Genomic DNA, 18,172 nt, shown 5'->3' on the forward strand with positions numbered 1-18,172 from the left:
TCTTCACCTCCTACACTTCTTCATCCAAGTACACATACAAAAACAACAGTTTTCCAACCCATATCTCTTCTGTAACCCCCAAGAGAACTAAAAAAATCTGCAAGGCCTTGACTTGTGCATACAGCGATATCACCACCTAGTGGCGAGTGAAATAACTGGTTTGCGACTTTGAGCAAGCGTTCTGCAATTAAATATTGCTGAAACTGATAGACTTGTAATTCTAGCAGCTACGTAATCTTTATTTTTCTGGTACTGAGACACTGTTTGCATTTTGTGTGTGTGTGTAAGTTTGGAAGTATTGCGCACATTTAATTTCTAAAATTTGTTCTGTTGTGTCATTGAATTAGCTGGAATGTATTTTAACTCTTAAGAAATATTTTTCTGAAATAAGGGATTTGGGGCTTGTGTTTTAATGATACACAAGAAACATTATAAACAGTTCAGGTGTTCTTAATGTCTCAATTTATCTTGTGGAAGTAACAAAAAAATAGTTTAAATAACATACCACTACATCGAAGTGTAAGTCCTGACTAAAAGCTTCTTTCCAAGAAGAATAATAGCACAACTGTGGGGCAAAGAGATTAGGTTGGTTATTCATGTATGTAATTTCAGTGCCGTGAATAGTTTCTCCTTTCTAAACGTACCTACTTCTCTTTGTTTTATGAATAAAAGATTGCACTACTAAATTAAACCAAAATTAAATACGTAGGAAATGGTGTAAATACCTCATAGCTAATGCGTATGAAAAGCTGTTGGTGCCCAGATAGAAAGGACTACGTGCACAAAGTTCATTTTCTGATGCACAGTTATACCCTTTGATGGTTTGCTCTTCAGTAGTTTGGTTGCCAGGTCAAATATAGATTGAATAAATACTTTTTATGTGGTTAGTACAGAAAACAATGTAATTATGTGCCTGTATTTTTTTTCTGGCTGACTGGATAGGTTTGCATTTGTGAGAGAAGGGATTTGTATGAAATATTTGTGACTAATTTGTCATAGTGATATTTCAGAATAAAAATAATCAGGTGTGCTTAGGTTACTGGATCTACTGAAATATTAAGATTCACATTCAAATGCTTTTAAGGTCAGGATCATTGTCAGTATCTACATAAAATTATCACAAGAGGATTCCTAATTTCACTTCGTGAAAATGTTTCTAAATTTTATCCTAGAGTTTGGAAAAATTCCTCTGTATTCCACACAAGTGAACAGCCACCATGGAGAAGAAATACTAGTGGCAGACACCTGTGATCCGCAGCTGTCCCCTGTACCAAGTAGGTACATCAATATATTTTTGTTTAATTCCATTCAAAATAAGGCAAAAATGCTGTAAAACTGAAGGTTTGTCAACAACAAAGGTTCATCTCTTTAAAGACAGGAGCCAGGAAAAGGATATTATGTTTATTCACAAAAGTGCTGCTGAAATGTCTATCTAGTAATGCCTGTCTTTATTCCACTAGGTACTTAATCTAGTGGCATAGCATCAGGGCTTAGAGTCAAGGAATTAAAAGAAGCTCAGTGCAGCTGTTACTACAGGTATATTTTAGGCAACTTAGCCAATTGTCCTTCATCTGATTTTTCCAACCGTACAGGAGGTAGAATATTCTGAGAATTGCACTTCTGTTTGACATAAATATGTAATATTTAGAGGTGCTTCTGTTAATTATTCCTGTTTTTGAAATAGTGAATTGGCACAAGTCTTCAAGTCTGAAGTCCTTCTCCATAAACAGTTCTTTGTCAGGAACTTTCTGTGTCCCTCATTTTTTTTCTGTGAAGTGTTTAACTATAAATGACTGTGAGAATCAGCACTTTGGAGTTACTCACGCAGGTCAGGCTTGTGGTGGTTGTAGTTGACGTATTTCCCCATCGTATTATGTTGCCCCAGTTTAATAAACTGTTAAACCTCTGCAAGAAAGGAAAGCTATCTAGAAAAAAATTAGTGTCACCTAGGAAATGTGCAACACAAGCATTTTACTACAGTTAAGTATTATCACTGTTCTATATGTTTTTCTTTGCCTATTCATGCCCTGGAAGTTTTGAAAAGCAGCTTTTCCATTGACTTGTCTCTGGATTTTAAATGTGGGAATCTCTATTCATATCAGAAGCCTATTCCTCTGTGAAGATACAGCAGTTTGCACTCATCAGAAATTCTTCTTTTGCTCCCCTTCTCCACTTGCTGCTTCCAAATACTACCTGTATCTGACACAGGTCAAGTTAATTCCATAATTGCCACTTTTAATTTGTGATCTCTTTAATTCTGGTTTTTTACCATCTGTGTGAGCGCAGTAAGGTATATAATGTATATGTAACTTACTGTGAGCTTCTTTCTTCTAATAAAGATAAACCAAGGATGGGAGGCTACCCTGTTCCAAAGCCATCTTTCAATTTGGCTGCAGTTGTGGCAGAAACAATTGGACTTGCTGTTCAAGAGGAATCTGTAAGTAATATCCCCACATTTGTTACCTAGTCAGCTTTTTGTGCCTGTTGCTTTCAAAAACAGTGTTTTTCTCTTTTGGCGTAAAATTCTGCAGAAATGTTCTGACTTCCAGTAAGCTTCACTTTGACTTGCTTTTGCTTACTCAGTACAGAATTGCTCTAGCAAGGAGAGAGAGAACTGTGCTGACCTGTTTGGGACTTGGGAAGGAGGGCAGGGCTGTGGTCCCTGATGTGTATACAACTTGAAATTTTATCTGAGACAGTGGACGGGGTCTGCCAAATACTCCCTTTGTGCAGTAATCAAGTCTAAGACACCAAAAAGATGATTTGGTGATGAGATTGGTAGCTTACGTGAGATTATTTGGTGGATTTCCTTGGTAACTACAGTGGAAGTGATAGCATGGAGACTATTTTTTGTGCGTGTGGATTTGAAGGGTGAATTTCTTAATTTTGTTGGTCAAAATCTCATCTCTCAACTTATTTTTCAGAGTTTTGAATGGTTGAAGTTGAATGGGTGCTCAGAGTATTTATGTGCAAACCTAGCATATTTGTGATTTTTAATTCTAATAGTTTCTCACACTTCCTTTCTTTGTTTTTCTTCACCACTTGCAAGGAGTCCCAGACTGTGCTGAGTCCTCCCCACACTAACACCATTATGAGCCCAGCCCCAGGCATCATGCAGTCAGAAGACTCAAGAAAGCATCCAGCTTCTGAATCAAGAAATGATGACAACAATTTAAGGTGTGTTTCTACTTGGTTGTTAATGATTTTGTTTTAAACAGACTTATATGAAGTTCTGCTTTTAGTAGAATTTAAAACCTTAACAGCAGTTTGCTTTAAAGGTACAGACATGGAAGTAAATCTTTTCATATTGCAATATATGTGTATACAGGCTTCTTTCAAGTAAATAACATAAGAAGCAAAGGAACTGATAGAATGCAAAACTGTGGACTTTGCCTTTTGATTGGGTTTTCTATGTTCAGAGTCCCTCTCTCACTGACGACTTGTGAGGTATTTTCTGAGACCCATAAACCTGGGGGCAAGGGGCCTGGAGCTGGAGTAGGAAAATGATCATAAAACTTTTTTCCTGGCTAGATATCGTACCGGTTGACTGTTGCCCTTTCTATTCTCATCAGGATGTTGTGGTCTAAACTGAAATACTGTTTCAGCCCCTGTTTGTCATCTTAAATGTGTGTTTTATTGATGACAAGAAGCTTGCACATTTTTCCTTCCCTTGCATAAGCTTTGAGAATCTGCTGTTGTGGTTCTGAGATCTACACAAGAACCTAAATAGACTGCTTCTGCAACCATTCACATTTTCTTCCATTTCACTGCATTCAAAGGCACGGGTCCTTTGGTAGAAGAGATTCCCAGGTAGGCTTAATTCTGTCCTTGGTTCTGAGTTGAGCATGGATCAGAATTTCACAATATACTAAAAGGAAGAACAAGGTCTGTGTTTTGTTTGCCATTTACACCTCTAAGTCCAATGACACTTACTCCTAGACCAAAAATTTCCGTCTTCTTTTTCCCTCTGTTTTCAGTTAACACTAGCAGCTCTGATGGCTTTAAAGTAGATCACTGATAGGAAATTTGTAATTTCTGTATATCTCTTTCTCTTCTCCCAGCATCCTGTGTACTCCAGGAAAACATCTCATCTCTCATTGTATTCAGTCTTTCAGATCCATCTCAGAACACTCCACCACATGTTGACTGGGATTCTCAGGTAGCCTCTCCTGTTTTTGGAGCTTCTAGCAGTACGAAGAACAACTCAAGTACAAGTCATACCCCTTGTATTTTAGAGTCAGGATTGAAGCTTACTCTCAAAACCAACCTCTTCAACAATCCTTCCAGTTCCAGATCTCATAAGAGTAGATCAAAATCTGAAGATGTTGCTTTTGTTGCACCAATGAATCTTGGAATGGAAGTCAACTCAGTTATCAGCCAGGCCTCTATCAATAGCCAAATGGTTGTGAAAAAGAATACTAATGAGGCTGTAACTTGTGTTGGAAACATTTGTGCAGCTAAAAATTGTGCACCTAAAAATGAGGTGAGCAAGAGTGATTTCCTTTTTGCACACCAGAAGCAGCTAGAAGGCAGGTGTGCTAAGAGAAAGAAAGCTGAAGATGAGCATGCAATTATCTGTGAAAAAACATCCTTCAACAAAGAGAACTCTGTACCCTTTCAATCAGATGTTCAGCATCTTAATGGGGATCATACAGCTGATAAGCCCTTGGATCTCTCTGATCGCTTCTCTGGGGTTCGTTGTCAAGAGAAGAAACAAGGAAGTGAGGAGACCTGTAAAAACAGACTGAAACAGGTGACTCTGCGTGACATCTTTTCACAGATAGGGAAGCCCATTCCTGAAGGTTCATCATCCATTCAAAATGCAAGCAATGAAAGCAGTTTGTTTAGCAGAGATTTACAAGAGGAACCCTATGTACAAGAAGCAATGCTGGGAAAAACATTCTCAGATAAGAAAAACCAGATTCAAATGAAAGAAGAAGTTCCTCCCTTCAAAATTGTACCACTGCCAATTTCTGCAGAGACAGAGCAACTTTTTGATGATGTGAAGGTATGCTTTTCTGACTTGCTTTCTTCTTCTTTGAAATACTATATTTAAGTTTTGGGAAATAGTAAAATTGCAATATGTTGTTAGGTTGCCAGTGGCCATATACCAAATAGAAAGAAAACAAGGACAGGACATGGAGAGTCTGAACCAGCATCTGTGCTTCAACCAAACCCTTGTAGACTATCAAAAAATAAAGTACTGCACAATGAGCAAGGTAACTTGTTGAAAACGTTCCTTTTACTGCCTCTTGTTCCCCCAGCCTGTGTTATGCTTGAACAGAATTATTTTTTGTATCTTCTTTTCTCCCACTTTAATAACTTTTTCTGTTCTGCTTCTAACCCAGTCTCATTCGGTACTTCTCAAGGTTACCTCCCACATTTTCCTGGCATTGTTTTGCCACTATATAATAAATATACGATTGGCATTTAGCTGTGAAGTCAGCAGGCTAGGAGTCGTGTTGTTTCTTGTTTATTTAGCATTGCTGTTTACTGCAGCATGTGAATAACAGATACTGAACTAAAATCTCAGTAAGTTTGACTTTATCTATATCAAATGCTTGAAAACTGTACTTAAGTGTATGGAAAAGCCATTTTGTTAATATTTTTCATTATTCCTGATGCTTGTTAGAGAAATTCGTACCCTTAACGATGAACAGATGCTGCCAAATACTCTTCCTAGAAGCTGTGTATTCTTTCCTATTATGTGGTCCCAGTCTGAAAACTTACTTTTCAAGCTGGGATTGTAGAATCAATGTTTCTGTATTGCTTAGCTGAGCCATTACACTGCATATTAATTTAGAAATATTTGCACTATGAATTTTTTTAAAAATCTGTCAGTAGTTGGTATGGCCACATAGCTTGGAATCTAAAATTCTGCTTCCCATATAGAGGGAGGCCATCTCTGGAACAATGACCAGAGTACGACCAGTGCTCTTTTGTATTCTAAGACCTGACTTTTGTATTCTTACTGATCTAATGTCTTCTATCCGGTATTAATACTACCTCATTTACACAGTACAGAGATTTTACTTGCAGGAGTATTTTATGTATTGCCTACCTTATACAAACACAAAGGAGTCGTGTGTTCCCTGAATATGGCCAAAAAACTTAAAGATCTATTTCTAACTCTTCAGATAAAATATTATTTACGCTGAATAAGCATGTTTATTGTTTGAAGAACCCAATCCCTTAATCCAAAAATTAGTTGATAAAAAGGAAACGTGGCTTTTAACTTGCACACTATACAATACTGTTGGCAGAATTTGATTCTGATTGTTTGTCTTTTTTTTTTTTTCTCCTGTTCTCTGAATCCAGGTCTGAAAGATAAACCTTTAGAAAACTTCCAGTGGAGCATAGATCCAGGAGCTGACCTTTCACAGTACAAAATGGACGTTACTGTGATTGATACAAAGGTAAACTTGTATAACATGTCTGCATGTTACATGATATTGAAAAAAAGCCTATAAAAGTAGTATCATGAACTTCATTCTGGGCTGACCAAAACCACTTTCTAATGAAAGTCTTAAGTTCAGCTCATTTGATATTTGTTTGCATTCCTGAAATGTTTGTGTATGTATAGTATACTACAGTTAGCCTAAAACATTTCCACTTTCTAGTTTTATTTGGTAAACTCTGCAAAATGGCTACTCAGTATGCAACTGATGTGTTTGGGGTTGGTTTGGGTTTCTTTTAAGACCAAAAAAATATATATTCTAAATATTGTAATTTTTCTTGTGAAAATGTTCACTGTGATATCTTTTTATATTAAATAATAGAAAATATGTTGATAATTACTATTATCTTTGTGTTGGGTGCAAGCTAATTATTAGGATCTCTGACTATTTTCCTTAAATCTATTGTTTTGTCTCACTTAGAGGCTATCTTAAAATCTATTGAATTGACTAATTTTTAATTTCTCTATGTTTCATTTTTACTTTTTATCTTTTCAGAATGTAATATTAAAACTTAGAAGGCATTTCTTGCCCATCAAATTATGTAACCCCTCAGCTAAATGCTTCAAGCTTGAATTTTAAAACATGTTATTCTCTTACCTAGGTTTTATGTCTTTATCAAAAAAAGATAAATCACAGCAAGTGGTCAAAAAGATGCCAGTAACTATTGTGAAAGTCTTTCAGATATACAGCAATGACACTGACTACACCAGTTTCTTCTGAATGCAATTGTCACATTTGTGTTTTTTTATTTAGGGTGGTTCTCAGTCAAGAGTCGGAGAGGAAGTTGTTGATATGGATTATACATATGTTAGTGAAAGTGTGCTATTAAAAATGAACAATCAGGAGCAAAACCTGGAAAGCAGTCCAAGTAAGACCTTTTTTTTTTTCTTCTCCCCCCCTTTAGTCCCATCCTCCCACCCCTTTTTTCTTTGTGGAGGAGGAGGAAAGAGTAAAGGGCATTTTCCCCTTAATGGGATAGGTGGTAGAAAATGGTTTGCAGTAAAACACCATTGATGTCTTCTTGTAGGTTACAAAGATCAGTCTGTTTCCTAGTAGAATCAGTGGTTGTCTTTGAGCTTTTTTTAACTTAAGAAAATTGTAGGATTCGTGCTGAGATAGAGCCAGTAGCTGTGCTTTTACTGCACACAGTAAAATACTTAACCTGCAAGAATCACTCTTACAACAAACAGCTTTGAAAGTTTGCTGTGTAATCATATCAAACTTTCTATGGGGAGACTAATTTCATTTTTAGTGGCATATAAATAGAACTAGTATACTTAAAATAAATCCAAATGTGTTCATCATATCTCATTTAACTTATGATGTGTGGTGAATCATGGCTGTAGGGCAGTAACTTTAAACAGTGTGTTTTGTTTTTTTAAGCTGTTGCAACTTACCACATTTCTGTAATTTAAATCCTACCCACAGAAAGTATTTCCTTCTGCTTGGATGACTCCATAATTACCATAAGAAAAATGTCATGTATCCAGTATTATAGTGAAATTAATATTAAAGTGATTTAGTAATTAATCAAATTCCAGAAATTTAATCAAGAGATCTTTATGAAAAATAGATTAGGGTTGTCTACATTTAAAAGACTGCAGAAAGAATGAATGTATCACTGGTGTTCAGTTAAGCAGTACTGAAGCAGGAAGTAAATGTTAGTTCTTTCGATGCACATTCAATCAAAATATGCTTTCTTGACTTAAATTGTTGAGAGACTGATTTGGATGTTCATTATGGTTTTTATATTAGGAGGAGAAAAAAAAATGAATGATACCTTAACAGAAATGTTTGATCGGACGAGCCATGAAGAATATGAATCTTTCCTACCAGAAGATAGTCCTTCTGCATGTGATGAAAAAGAAACTCTTCATGATGAAGAGCAGGATAAGGGGATAGCAGCAGCAAGCAAGAAAGCAAAGAGTGGGATATAATTTGTTTTGTCTTTACTAGCCTGCTTAAACTACAGAAGTTGATTTGAAATAAGGCTCTGTTCTCTAGGAACAAGTATGCCAAATAAACCATGAGTTCTTTTTTCATAAATTCATACATTGTAAGGACATAACATAAACCAATGTGAAAATTGTTTTGGTAGTTTTTTTATATAGCCATCACACAAATATGGGATGTGTACTGGAAGTTGGCATAGGACCTGTACAGTAAAGTAACTCTTAAGAGAAAAAGCAAGGTTTTGGCTGCAGATTACTTGATTCCTTTCTTCTCCCTATCCTAGGTTCTGTTGAAGGTTTTGCAGTATTTTATATTTTAAGCAACCTTTGCTGTTCATTTATCTTTTTTACCTGTCTCACTGCTGTTTTGCTTCTACTCCAATAATGCTTTTTGATCACTGTTTCAGTCAATTCTATATTATTAGTATCTGTTGGAATCTGTATTCTTAGATTGAATGTGCATGGCTTTTTTGTATTTCTTAATAGCTGACTAATAATTTTACAGATGTTTCTCCTTATATGAGATGTAATTTTTTGTTTTGCACGTATGTTTACAGAACATGAGGATAAACAAGATAAAGCCAAGCAGAAAGCTTTTGTGGAGCCCTATTTCAAAAGTGATGAAAGGTAATTTAGTTTGTTCTGTTACAGGCATTTTAAGGTTCTTTATATCATCCCTACAAGGAGCTTGTTTTTTACATAAAATAAACATGTTTGTGTGTAATGTACTAGCAGCTAAGATGGACAGGTAAAAGATTTACTGAATTAGATTAAAGCCTTAGATAAAAGCTAGGGTAGGGGAAAAAAGCAATAAACACATTGGGGTGCCTATCTGTCACATTTGCTGAAGAGAAGAGATTGCCTCCTCTGCTTTTTATACCTTAATTTAATGCAGTATTTTGTTATCCATGTTGTTTCTTACAGGCATGTGGTCATGCGTGAGTTTATGAACAAAAAGCCTATGGGTCATTTGTACAAATCAAAACCCTTCCTTCTCTCACACTTTTGCCCCTTCCTTCTCTCACACTTTTGCCCCTTCCTCTAGGCAATAAATGAGTGATGTTTAACAGCTGTACCTCTTAGTCCATCCTTGGTTGCCTTTCTGTATAATTGTCGTTGTAGTCTGAATTTCATTTCATAATGATACCAACCCTTTCAGTTAAATAGTTGTTAGCTTTTACCCCAACATATGTTTTCTTTGTAGAGGAAAACCTGTTCAGTGAGCAGAGAAGTGGAAAAGGATCATTCTGTTCTTGAATCAAAACTTAGGTTCCTCTAGCAGAAATCAGTATCCTGATTTGGTCCTGTATCACTGACCAAATACATTTTCTACAGAAGATGTAGATTTGAGTAATTTTGATCTAGAAATTACTTTCACACTGTGAGAAGCCATAATGAGGAGATGTACTGTTCTCGTTGCATAAAAGATAATATTACATTTTTTAAAAAATCCTGGAACTGTTTTAGTTACAAAAATAGTCCTATTCAGCTATGAAATGCAGTATGATTTGGTTTTGCAGGTGTTTTCTGGTGTTTTGGGGGGGGGGTTTTTTTGAGACTCTCCTTCATTGTGTTCTAAAACCTAAACATTTCCAGACATGTCGGAGAAATAAATGTCCTGGTGGACAGGAGGATGACCGTGTGCCCTTGTAGCCAAGAAGGCCAATGGCATTCTGGGGTGTATTAGAAAGGGTGTTGTTAGTAGGTCAAGGGAGGTTCTCCTCCCCCTCTATTCTGCCTTAGTGAGGCCACATCTGGAATATTGTGTCCAGTTCTGGGCCCCTCAGTTCAAGGACGGGGAACTGCTTGGAAGAGTCCGGTGCAGAGCCACAAAGATAATGAAGGAAGTGGAACATCTCCCTTATGAGGAAAGGCTGAGGGAGCGGGGTCTCTTCAGCTTGGAGAAGAGGAGACTGAGGGGTGAGCACATCAATGTTTACAAATACGTTAAGGGCGAGTGTCAGGAGGATGGAGGCAGGCTTTTTTCAGTGATGTCTAATGACAGGACAAAGGGCAATGGGTGCAAACTGGAACATAGGAGGTTCCACGTAAACATCAGGAAAAACTTCTTTCCTGTGAGAGTGACAGAGCACTGGAACAAGCTGCCCAGAGAGGCTGTGGAGTCTCCTTCTCTGGAGACATTCAAAACCCACCTGGACACGTTCCTGTGTGATGTGCTCTAGGTGATCCTGCTCTGGCAGAGGGGTTGGACTCAATGATCTTTCGAGGTCCCTTCCAACCCCTAATTTTCTGTGATTCTGTGTGATTCTGTATTGTGTGAAAATGTTTTTGTTTTTCAGAAAGAACACTGTGTTAGATTTTCCTCATATTGAGGTTATTCGAAAAAAAGAGGAAAGAAGAAAATTGCTCGGTCATACTTGTAAGGAATGTGAAATAGTAAGTAGTGCTTGAAAAGCTGATCAGTATTCCATTCTTCCAACTCTACTCGTATATAAATGCTAAGGTGCCACTGAAATTACAGATCTGGTTGCATGATCATCAGTACCTACAATAGAAGAGAAGTATTTACCAAAGCTGTTTTACCAAGTTTCGGGTTGCTTTGTTTTTAACTGTAGTAACTGCATATAACTTAAAAAAACCTTAATTTAAAGGGTGTATTTATACAAGGATAGAAACTGCTCACATCACGGTTCCAGTAAAATGTTTTATAATAAAAAGTACATTAGCTAGTCAAGGAATAAGTACAAGTTTCAAAAGCTATTGAAATTTACAAGTACTGGAATAAGGAAATTTTTTGTCCAGTTGTACCTATATACAGATAACATCCTGATTTGGGGTTTGTTTTTCTTTCTTGCTTTCTGGTGTGTCTCTATTTTCAGGTAATTGCACCAGCGTAAGAGCCAATGTGTATATAGGTGCAAATGCATGCACAAATGTTTACATTAGCAAGTTAAAAAGTGTTAAATTTTAGGTTTCACATGACAAGCTTTTTCCTCCCTTTCAAATTACTAAACTCCTTTCAGATACTTGGTATAGAGATAAAATGTTGAAGTAATTGCATGTGTAACAGGAACATATTTCATTTGGTCATTAATAGACTTTCAGGCTGGAGTTAATTAGGCAATGATCTAATACATTATGACTCGCCAGAAGTGTGGACTAATGACTGAATAATGAGGGATTCTCTGGAATCTTTTCACTTATTTTTCACACCTATAAAGAACCAACATTTTTCATAGATTTTTCGTGCTATTCACTTTATATTCAAGTCACATCTGCTTAACTGAGGAAATTTACTGTAGTATATTGTCAAGAAAAACACATTCCTGTAACATAGCTTTGGTAAAACTCATTAAATACAAATAATTAAGTTTTACAGTCAACTATAAATACCATATTAAAAATGTTTGATTTAAAGAGTTTGAAAGAAAACAAGGATGTTGGAAAAAACCCAAAACAAAACCAAAAAAACCCAAACCTTCAGTTTGTTTCTTGGCCCAAGATCCATGTATTAAGTGTTTTAATATCCTTTCTCTGTAAGCTACAGATCTTCTCAGTAAAACCAGTTCTTTTTAATTTCTGGCAAGCTACAGTGGTAACTATGGTGCTAGGAAACGTTTACAACTCCAGTTTGATAATATTAGGTTTCTGCATTAACCTTGAGAAAAGTTTGGCTTTGTTGCTGGTTTGGGGGTTTTTTTACATCTATCCCTTTCAAGATTAATGTCTTGGGATGTGTGAAATGTTTGGCTGTGTCATTACACCATAATAAAACTAGCTTTGAATGAAATGCCTATGGAAGAAGCGAGTGTTAGACAAAGCATAAACAATGCTTTAAAGAAATCTTGGCTTACTCATTAGTCATATGGGTTTGAATAGTCTCCAAAGTCTAAGGAAATATTTAGGGAGTGGGTAGAAATCAGTAAATTGTTTCTGGCCATGTGCTGCGAGCAATGTGAGTGGAGAGAGCTACCTGTCATTCTGAGATGTGAGAGGTTTAACTTTGGAACATGCTGTAGCAGATTGATGTCAAAGTCCTGTGTAAGCCCTTGTCTTTAAACTTTGTGGAAGCTTCTCATTCATTTTACAGTGTAGAGCATTTGATAAGAGGGTTTGGTTTGTTGTGACTTTGCGATGCAATCAGAGGAAGATTCTATGCAGAAGTTACTGGTAGTTTGTAGAAGTAACATTTGTTAGTGTGGTTATTAAGTCTATTAATTCAGATGTTTTTATATATATTTAGATTACAGAAACTACTCTGTAAGGAGCGTTGTGCTGAACCAATGAGAGGAACATTTTAAGGGTTCTGGTTTTAACACTGCAAGTTGTAGGGTTCTGTAAACAATTATTTTACAGTGAAGATACCATAGGATGGGATTTTACATACTTTTTCATATATACAAAAGCCTAGCTCAAATGTTTCATGTGAATTGAAAATGCTGTGGATAGTGAGATCTATCTAGAAAACAGCTGAGAGTTATTTTAGCTGTTAGCAGACATAAATGTAACTTTCTTCTTCTTTGTCAACCGTAACAGATTTCAAAAAAAGTCAAAATAAAGAAAAAGTTACTTTCTAAAATCTTTTTAATACATACTTAGCTAGATCATTGGTTGGTCTTTTTATTTGCTGTTCCTACAAAACTGTACTGTATTTTTTTCGTTGCTTGATCCATAAATATTCCTCAACAAGCAGAAACATTTTAATTACGAAAAAAATCAGCACACTGCAAACTTACATTTTGAAGAACCCTTTACTAGGGACTCATAACCATTCCTGAATATTGTCTTTGGAACTGGCAGTTTACCCTGCGTACCACGACTTTGTAGGAGACAGACCAGTAATCTGAAATTTTGGATACAACCTGCTAACAACCAGCTGAATCTAGCTGTTCTTGGCCGGGAGGCCTAAATGTTACTAGACCAAATTCCTGTACTAGTAAGGGCTTTGAGAGCAGACTATATCGTGGTGTCACACTTTGTAGAAGGGCAAAACATCTGAATTGATTTTGGGGGGGGGTGAGGAAATGTACCTCAGTTTCAGGCAGAGTTGCAGTACCCACAGACTATGGAATTTCAGAATGGAACAATTCTGCTTTTCCTAAGTCATGCGGTTCTGTCACTGACATTTTCAGAGCTGTGATTACTCTTTTCTATACAATCATCAATATTTATATCTCATGATTTTTTGGAGGAGGCCTTTCGTGCCTATTTTATACTTTGTCTGCCATCTAGTAGGAAAAAATGAATTTATTGGTGTACTTCACAGTTCCAAGTAAGTTGGTTTTCTAAAATCCTACCAGTCGATGAGGACAGGAAGCAATCTCTATTGACAGAGGTATTTTTTGTTCCTTTCCTGATTTCCCCAGTCTAGATCACTTTCCAGCAGACTGAATGAGGTCTTAGACTTTAGTTTGCCTTTTGGGATTGCAACACTATTATTCCAGTAGAATTGTTTTACCACTTTTATGAGGGTCAGATTTCTTGTGCAATCCAGATGGTGACTGTTTTCTTACCACTTGAATCAAGCAGTGCATTTAGAATCCAACAGTGCATTTGCTTTGACAATATTTTGGTACTGTATGATACCTAAGTGCTAGATTGCTATTTTTAGGAAATGCTAACTAGAATCATAAACTAAAACAGTAGAAAACTGCATCTTTCCGTGGTGATGCTCATGGGAACACCCAGATAAAGCAGTTTAGTGAGTGTATATACTTTCCTCATTGCAGCCTCCAGTACAGCTGACAGGGATGAAAAAGTAGCCAGGCAATTTAATATATACTCTAGAGAATGCCCAGCTGGCAGTCCCAGTGTCAGTCAGCTAGTTAAACTAACTCTTTATTACCTCTTAATTAGTATGTAATAAAGTAGGAAATATTTTCACTTGGGTTTGCTGTTACTACTGTAAATTTAGACACTGGAAATAATTCTGCAACTTGGATTTTGTAGCGCAATTTTTCACTTTTTCATTTGTAAATGTGAGCTGAAATAGTTTATTAGAAAATTCCCATCTATTTCAACACCTGTGCTACTTAGCTTTGTAAAATCAGCCAGTAAAACTGTTGACACAAGTAAATGTACACATGCCTAAACTTTGTACCTGTGGTATGTTAAAAGATACAAACCTAACAAACTGGTAACCATAAGGTTATGCTTAATCTGTAAATTCAATAAGCTTTTAGGATAATGGCCAAGTGTTTGTCATTTGGATAACAAATCTCTACTCTTGGTTATCTTCACCCAGTATTATTAGATAGCTGTGTTAATAATTGTGTAAAGCAGTTGCTCTGTATGTATGAATTTGTTAACTGGGATATTTTTGGTTTTGTTTCCTAACATTCAGTATTATGCAGACATTCCAGAAGAAGAGAGAGAAAAGAAACTAGCTTCCTGTTCAAGACACAGATTTCGCTACATTCCTCCAAATACTCCTGAAAATTTCTGGGAGGTTGGATTTCCTTCCACTCAAACTTGTGTGGAAAGAGGTTTGTGCAAAAAAGGCTTGCAAAGCACTTCTTAAAGCTGATTTTTTTTTTTCCTAAAATGGTTCCCTGAAATTCTCTCTAGTTCATAAAGCAGCCTTTCTCACCCAGTATTGTTGAGATCTATTTCCTTAATCAGCATCCATTATTTGGAAAAAATACTGTCTCTTTACAGCAGTTCTTGTATTACTAAGAGGAGGGGAATATAAGGAAACTTTCTTAGAGCCTAGATAGAGAAGGCAGAAACAACTGGGATTTTCATAGAACTTGATTAAAACCCTTAATGTCTTTGAACCAAAGCAAGAATGGGGTCAAGATTTTCAAAGGCAAAAGCTGAGAGATTGTACCTACTGAGGACAGACAGTCAGCCCTGTGGATGTCCTTTGTATCTTTAGAGCTCCACAGTACTACATGATAAGGGAAATGTTGAAGGTAGGGTGTGAATAAATACTTTTTTAATACACATTCCCTCCTTGTAAGCAATACTCAGAAGCTGTTTGATTTGGGTTCTTTTGAGTCCTCTTTACACAGAAGATTGTTCTTTCCTAAATAATTCTTTTCATTCATAGAGTTTGGTATAAAAATGAGTTTTTGCTAATGGTATTAAAACATAGTGAGTTCATAGTGTGCCACATGTACATTTCTTCAGAAGAGGTGAAACTCTGAGCTGAGGAGCCCTGTATGAACTCTCTTTGAGTTACTTATATATTTATTTCTGTATATGTTATTAGCTATGAAGCATTGATCTTCACTTATTTTAACTGTTCTCCCAACTGTCTCAGGTCCAGGCATAGGAAAATGTAGCCAGAGATTTGTATGTGTTCTTGTGAGAAAGTGTTGTAGTATCATCCTTTATCTTTCAGAACAGGGAGCCTTCTGTTTTAGGCACTTGCATATCTTTTGAAGGGCAAGTCATACTGTTTAATTAAGATACACTGAGTTGAGAACATTTAAATTTAAAGCTATATTTCCAAGAAATAGGTGCATTTTAAACACCGTGTTCAGAACTTCAAGCCGCCCCAGGATTGTGGGGACAAATATAAAATCTGCTCTTGAAGCCCTTGTCAAGTTGCCCCTTCTTAAATATCCACTGCATGGGGTCACAGAATTTGCAGTCTGTTAAGCCTCCTTGGGTTTGGTTAGGCTTCAGGAAAATGGCTCTTTTTTTTTCTCTGGTATCACTTAATGGAAAGTGAATCCCTTGGTCCAGCTAGCCAGCACCTCAGTCTCTTTCTGCTTTTATGTATCCAGTTAGACTGGGCTTGAATGAAGCTGATCCATTCCTCTTTTGCCAAAAATAATGAGAGTTCTCACCATTCTTTGGTTTTTCATTGTTACCTTTCAAGATGAACAAATCATAGTCCTTCCTCTTGCAACCTGATTGCTCTTACCTCTTCCAGCTGGTGAGAAAGCTGGTCTAAACTAGGCATGTCCATTTATAACTTCAATAGAGATACCCTGTTAGGGAAATGGTCTGTTACTACCCATTTGGAATCTCATTAAAATTAGCTTCTTGTATATCTTGTTCTGCTAGAGTTGTTCAGTTGTTAATGATCCTCAACAGCATATGAGAGGCAGACTTCAGATCAGGCCTTTTGTGGTAAAAAGCCATATTATACAAGCATCCAGCAAGCACACCAAAACACCAGAGAGAGTTTCCCATAATGAGCAATTGCAACTGTCACTCCAAGCTAGTGGGGAACAAAGGATGTGTTTTCTGCTTCTTACTGGTATCTTGAACCAGTTGTGGTTTGTGTTGGTTCTTTTTAGATAATGTGAGTTGCACAGACAGTGTTTTCCAACTCTGAAGTAGGATGTAGTGCTTCAGCAGATGTAGTGCTGACACACAGTAAGGGTTTGACAAAAGCCAGGTGCTGTCACTGATTTGCATAGAACATCTGCTTACTGTCAGCGTTAGCTAAGCTGGGTATATTACAGAAATTTTCTATACACTTTTCTTATCAGAAGGCTTTCAAGGTGTGTCTGATCCATAGGTTCATGTTTGGCTTTTTCCAGATGGAGAAGTCTTCAATAAGTAAGAATGCCCTCAAAACTGTTTAGACCCGCAAAGCACATGTCCCTGAAGTTTCCTGTGTATGACATTTTTTAGAGTGATTTTTGTTAGTCAGTGGAATTTGCAGTACATCCTTCATTACTCTTAGGTACATTCTTCTGTAGAAAAGACAATGTAAGAATGTAATTTTCTTTTGAACAGATGAACCCTGGTTTCCATTTTTTTCTTCAGTGTTATCTGTCTGTATTGCATTACTATGCAGTCATCTACTAGAAAGCAGCCAAATGTTTTCATTAATGATACTGCACCCTGGGAACTCTTGTCAAGTAAGGACCAGTTGCCACAACAGGCAAAAAAAAAAAAAAAATTGAGGGTAAACAAAAAATGGAACTGAAGTTATGCATGTTTTTATATTGTTTTTCTTACCTCAGATTTGTTCTTACTCTTTTAAGGATATATTAAAGAAGATCTTGCTCCCTGTCAACGTCCAAAAAGACGGCAGCCTTATGCCATCATGTTCTCTCCAAAAGGCAAAGAGCAGAAGACATAAAGGGTGGGGAAGCAGGGCACAACAACTCAAAGAGTATCTTTCCTGTCCTTAGGTATTTATAGCTAATATAAACTTGAAATAAAGAACTGTGTTTTCCACGATGATAGAGAAATCATTTCGTTAAATATGTAAATTTTATAAAATTCATTTGAAAGCCTGATGTACCATGAAACAAAACTATTTAATGTACGCTTGTTTCATATCGTGTTAATACAGTTTGTATTATTTTTTGCACCTGTCAGACAATGAGTGTCCTATTTTTTTTTTTCTTTGAAGTCAACAAGTAAACTTCCAGAAAGTCCTGTCTAAACTGGGTATCACTGAAATCGGTTGTTCTTGCCTGTCCATGGGAACAGAAATGCAGATTTTGTAGGGTGATTTTATTTTGCACTGGATTTTTTTTATATAGCCTTTCTCTTTTGGCAATAATGGTTATATCTACTTGTAATAAAGTTGTATTAAATATGAAATACATCTACTGTTAATAGTTTGGAGGTATGAAAACCATGTAGTCTAAGCATCTGTCATAAATGTTGGTGTTAAATGTGTAGCACCACGTTTTTCTCAGTGTTTAAATTGGAATATCCAATATTTTTTTAAATTTGGATCTGTTTGTATAGCTATGTCTCATTTATTGATAAAGAGATAAGCATTGTTATTTCTAAATTTAGATGACAGCTATGAATGCAGTTCTTCTAGGTAATGACCAGTGCTGTCCTCTAGATTATGAAAGATTCTCCAGAGAGATTTTAAAT

The 18,172-nt window shown here is 36.4% G+C and overlaps 1 protein-coding gene across 1 annotated transcript in view; it reads left to right on the top strand.

Annotated features, from left to right (window-relative positions):
• Positions 1 to 17,918, top strand: part of RBBP8 (RB binding protein 8, endonuclease) — a 36,097-nt gene extending 18,179 nt beyond the window's left edge. The window contains exons 9-20 of the mRNA XM_051612148.1: positions 1,173 to 1,274; positions 2,340 to 2,437; positions 3,050 to 3,177; positions 4,108 to 5,008; positions 5,093 to 5,219; positions 6,319 to 6,416; positions 7,212 to 7,326; positions 8,214 to 8,384; positions 8,968 to 9,037; positions 10,711 to 10,807; positions 14,715 to 14,856; positions 17,320 to 17,918. Of these exons, the coding sequence (XP_051468108.1) occupies positions 1,173 to 1,274; positions 2,340 to 2,437; positions 3,050 to 3,177; positions 4,108 to 5,008; positions 5,093 to 5,219; positions 6,319 to 6,416; positions 7,212 to 7,326; positions 8,214 to 8,384; positions 8,968 to 9,037; positions 10,711 to 10,807; positions 14,715 to 14,856; positions 17,320 to 17,417 (2,147 nt within the window). The 3' untranslated portion in view covers positions 17,418 to 17,918. The remainder of the gene's footprint in view (positions 1 to 1,172; positions 1,275 to 2,339; positions 2,438 to 3,049; positions 3,178 to 4,107; positions 5,009 to 5,092; positions 5,220 to 6,318; positions 6,417 to 7,211; positions 7,327 to 8,213; positions 8,385 to 8,967; positions 9,038 to 10,710; positions 10,808 to 14,714; positions 14,857 to 17,319) is intronic.
• The last annotated feature ends 254 nt before the right edge of the window (positions 17,919 to 18,172 follow it).

The sequence above is a fragment of the Apus apus genome, chromosome 2 (genome assembly GCF_020740795.1).
Source record: "Apus apus isolate bApuApu2 chromosome 2, bApuApu2.pri.cur, whole genome shotgun sequence".
Classification (NCBI taxonomy): Eukaryota; Metazoa; Chordata; class Aves; order Apodiformes; family Apodidae; genus Apus; species Apus apus.